This window comes from Bison bison, unplaced genomic scaffold (genome assembly GCF_000754665.1).
Source record: "Bison bison bison isolate TAMUID 2011002044 unplaced genomic scaffold, Bison_UMD1.0 scf7180017864280, whole genome shotgun sequence".
NCBI classification, from domain to species: Eukaryota; Metazoa; Chordata; class Mammalia; order Artiodactyla; family Bovidae; genus Bison; species Bison bison.
In genome coordinates this window covers 2,810,809-2,814,831 of record NW_011494852.1, presented here as the reverse complement: position 1 = coordinate 2,814,831, position 4,023 = coordinate 2,810,809, and the positions used below count along the sequence as shown (strand labels likewise).

Genomic DNA, 4,023 nt, shown 5'->3' with positions numbered 1-4,023 from the left:
ACCTGCCTGTGTGTCCTCCTCCATTTCTCAGCTAAGCCAAAGCCCCCAGGGACCTTCTTGAGGCCCTGGTGAACATCTGTCTGCTTCCATCCCCACCCATTCAGGACGGAGCTGGGTTTACAGGACTCCTGTCTCCACCACTGTTGTCAATTAGAATTCAGTGAACAGGACCATGTGTGTGGGTGTGTGCTAAGTCACTTCAGTTGTGTCTGACTCTTTGCGACCCTCTGTAGACCTACAGGCTCCTCTGTCTATGGGATTCTCCAGGCAAGAATATGGGCTTCCCAGGTGGTGCTAGTGATGAAGAACCCACCTGCCAATGCAGCAGATGGAAGAGACTCGGATTCAATCCCTGGGTCAGGAAGATCCCCTGGAGGAGGGCACAGCAACCCCATTCCAATATTCTTGCCTGGAGAACAGCACTGGGTACTAATGTTAAATAGGAACACATATGAATAAAATGTGTTTACAATTTATAAAATGTTTGCATTTTATGTTATAAATGTTTAACATTTATAAAGTGTTCTGGCTAGCAATGGCACCCCACTCCAGTACTCTTGCTTGGAAAATCCCATGGACAGAGGAACCTGGCAGGCTGCAGTCCATGGGGTCGCTAGGAGTCAGACAGAATTCAGCGACTTCACTTGCACTTTTCACTTTCATGCATTGGAGAAGGAAATGGCAACCCACTCCAGTGTTCTTGCCTAGAGAATCCCAGGGACGGGGAGCCTGGTGGGCTGCTGTCTATGGGGTCGCACAGAGTCAGACACGACTGAAGCGACTTAGCAGCAGCAGCAGCAGCAGCAGCAGCATTTTAATAGGAACTTTCAGTGTCTTCCTTAGCAATATTCATACAACATGGCTGTTACTAAGTAACCTTATCTTGAGGTGTATTTAATGTCCCCATGCTCAGCTTCTGGGAGTCTCAGCAGAAAGAAGCCAGAATGGTACTTGTACTGGTAGGTTATATATTTATACTCATTCACTCCACTTTCTTAAGTGCATGAGAAAAGTTTCAATCAAATGCTGTCTTGCTGTAAGTGAAAATGAGTTGCAACTCCCCTGTAACTCCCCCTCCTTCTGTGGCTCCCACTGTACAATCTCTCCTTCTCCACAGCAGGATGGCACCATCCAGTGCACCTTGTCCTTCTTGTACCTATGAGGGAGGGTCTGCTACATGGCGGGTGTCTGGTGGAGTTAGGGGAGACCTCATCTGCCTCTTGGAAAGGCTGGCTGGGCAGCTCACAAGTGCCCACACTTGGTGGAATGTGTGTGTTGGCAGACCACAATCCAAGGAGAGTCTGCATTCTTCAGGTGGCCTCCTTCACCACAATAGTGGCTCTGGCCACACACAGGCCCTTTCAGCTTTGGCCTCAGGGAAGCCAACAGAAGAGATGTGGTAGGTTGTCCCACTTTCTGTAGGCCAGCACCCCCAACCCCAGCTTATCCTAATACCCCCAGAGGTATTACCCTTGCAAGGGCTCAGAATCAGAGGACAGGCTGACCTAAAAACCTATTCGTGTGCAGCTTTTCAAAGTAATGAATCAGACAGGGCTTCTGACATGATCATCTGCTGCAGTTCATTTTAGACAGAGATCCAAAAATTATTAAAGGTATATTTTAATAAAGCCAATAGTTATTTTACTTATAGGAGCTTTAAAAGTAAGATACAAAATGTAGAGTTCCAGTTTGGAAGCGTTGTAACTAGTCACACGAGCAAGGCAGCCACGCCTGGCCACACAAAGGACACACATACTCACACACGCACACACATGCGTTTGGCGAGACCCCTCTGCCAAGCGCAGCACCTGGAATTACCAGTGTTCAAAGCAAGGCGGTGCTGAGAACACAGCACCCACAAGGAGACTACACAAACAGCTTCACACAGTCTCACAGCCCATGGAGACGCAATTACAAAATGCCTTCCTTAATCGAGAAAAACAGACTGGAAAGTGACAGTTAGCAATGTTGATGTCACCTGCGCTGGAGCATAAAGGACTGACCTCTGTCCAGGGTGAGGTCTTTGGGGAGGCACTATTAAAACAAGGGTACTTCAGTATAATAGAACTCGAAACACGGGGTACTGGAGACACATCACTGAAGGAGAGAAGAAAACTATCTTACAAGGAAACAGCCACAGATAACAACAGACGTAGTGCACACACAGTGACAGCCAACACGGACAAGAGCCACCAGGGTCGGTGCAGAGCACGTGCCTGAAAAGTCTATGTACAAAACAGTTCTCTGTAAACATGGTGAGGTGAATGTTCAGAACCCACGGTGAGAGGATCATGACTACAGGCAGCACTGACATCCCCACTCAGCACAAAAGACAACACCCGAGGCCTGGAGACAGCCTGGCACCACAGTACTAAAGGTTCAGATGGCTGGGCTCAGACACCCTAAGGGTCCTCTATAATTAGTGTGTCTACATACATATATATATATATATTCTTTTTGGTATTTTTAAATATAAATTTACTTATATTCATAGAAAAATGAGAACATAACTGTGTTATTACAATCTCTGCTGGAAAAGCTTATATGGAGTTAGAAAGAATAAACCATTTATTAGTAGTTAACATATATTAAAATGGTTTAATGATTTAAGAAAATATAAAAAAAAATATTAATACTGTCAAACTTTCATACCAGAAAATATTATGGATTTTTCTCAATTAGATTTTTTCAAAGATGAAATATGAAAAATTTAAATAAGTTTTATATAAAGAACTTCTGTAACCTCAATTAATATACAGTGGGATAGGTCTAGTCTATATAGATATATTTATTATTTCTCAATTTAAGCACCATTCAATTCTTCTGGATCCATTCTGGCTGGAAAAATATCCCTAAATCCACAGGATGTTATCTATTTAACAGCACATGTTAACTGAAAATGAGGTGGTTTATTTTTTTCTTTAAAGAAAACTTTTAAATTAATTCCTATCTACATCTTAATTGGTTTGTCTTGAGCCAGCTCACAATGTTACTGCAATTTCATGTGTCTCTTTGCAGCCCCCCTGACCACAACCCCACGCTCGGAAACCTTATTGAAGCCTCTGGCCGTGTGTGGAAAGATATGAGGGCAGAAGGTGTAGCTTTATCCCGCACACGGACAGCAGCCAGCAGGCTCCTCTCCACGCACCATCAGGGCTATGATCCTGCTTTTGTAAATCCGGTAAAGGTCACACCCCTTGGGTGCTGCTGGGGGTGGCGAGGGGCTGTCCATCTACAGAAAACCCAGGTGATTGCTTCTCATCACAAATATGCTATCCTTTGCCCAGTTCATAGAAGCTTAAATATAGTGTTGAAAAACCTCCAGCCACTCTATTTGTTATCTTAAAATATTCAATGCATTTGAGGCAGGAGATACTTTAACTAAAAACCTATATGAAAAATAGCTATAAAATACAGTGATTGGTGTGGTCATCACTCAACGTGTTAAGGAGGGAAAGAGAAGGTTTCAGAAGAATGGTCAGTTTTGCTCTCAGCCTTCAGCCCCAACGCCTTCCCAACACACGCAGTGGGGTCTACAAACTTGAGAGCTGTGTTTCTCAAAGTGTGGCCAGTGGCCCACCTACATCAGAATCACCAGAGGTGCTTATTAAACTCGAACATCCCCCAGCATCTCCCTGAGGAGAGTCAGAAAACGCTATCTTCATCTGGCCCTCCAGGTGTCTGATGCCTCCAGAGTTTTGAGAAGCCAGGCCTTAAAGGCTTGGAGCTGCCAACCACCTCCATCCCCAGGGATCCCTGCCTGGGACAGGGGTGCACTGGTCCTCTGGGGGGCTGTTGCCAGCCAGTCAGCCCTGGGCTGGGGCCCCTGGCCCCAAAAGCTCTGGGCGGGTGGGCAGGCGGGCCTGGGGTCAGTACTGGGGCAAGTAGGCTGGTCTGCGCTCAGCCTTCCCAGGGAAGGCCTTGAAGCCCTTGGGGGCTGCCTTGTGTGCTGGTGGGGGTGGGGGCTGCGGCGGGGGCTACACGGCGGCGAAAGAGGGGCGGCACTGCAGTCACTGGTGGCAG

The 4,023-nt window shown here is 46.5% G+C and overlaps 1 protein-coding gene across 1 annotated transcript in view; it reads right to left on the bottom strand.

Annotated features, from left to right (window-relative positions):
- Positions 1-1,602: 1,602 nt before the first annotated feature.
- The window catches only part of KIAA0355 (KIAA0355 ortholog), a 78,132-nt gene continuing 75,711 nt past the window's right edge, over positions 1,603-4,023 (bottom strand). The window contains 1 exon segment of the mRNA XM_010849283.1: positions 1,603-4,004. Coding sequence (XP_010847585.1) covers positions 3,870-4,004 — 135 coding nt within the window. The 3' untranslated portion in view covers positions 1,603-3,869.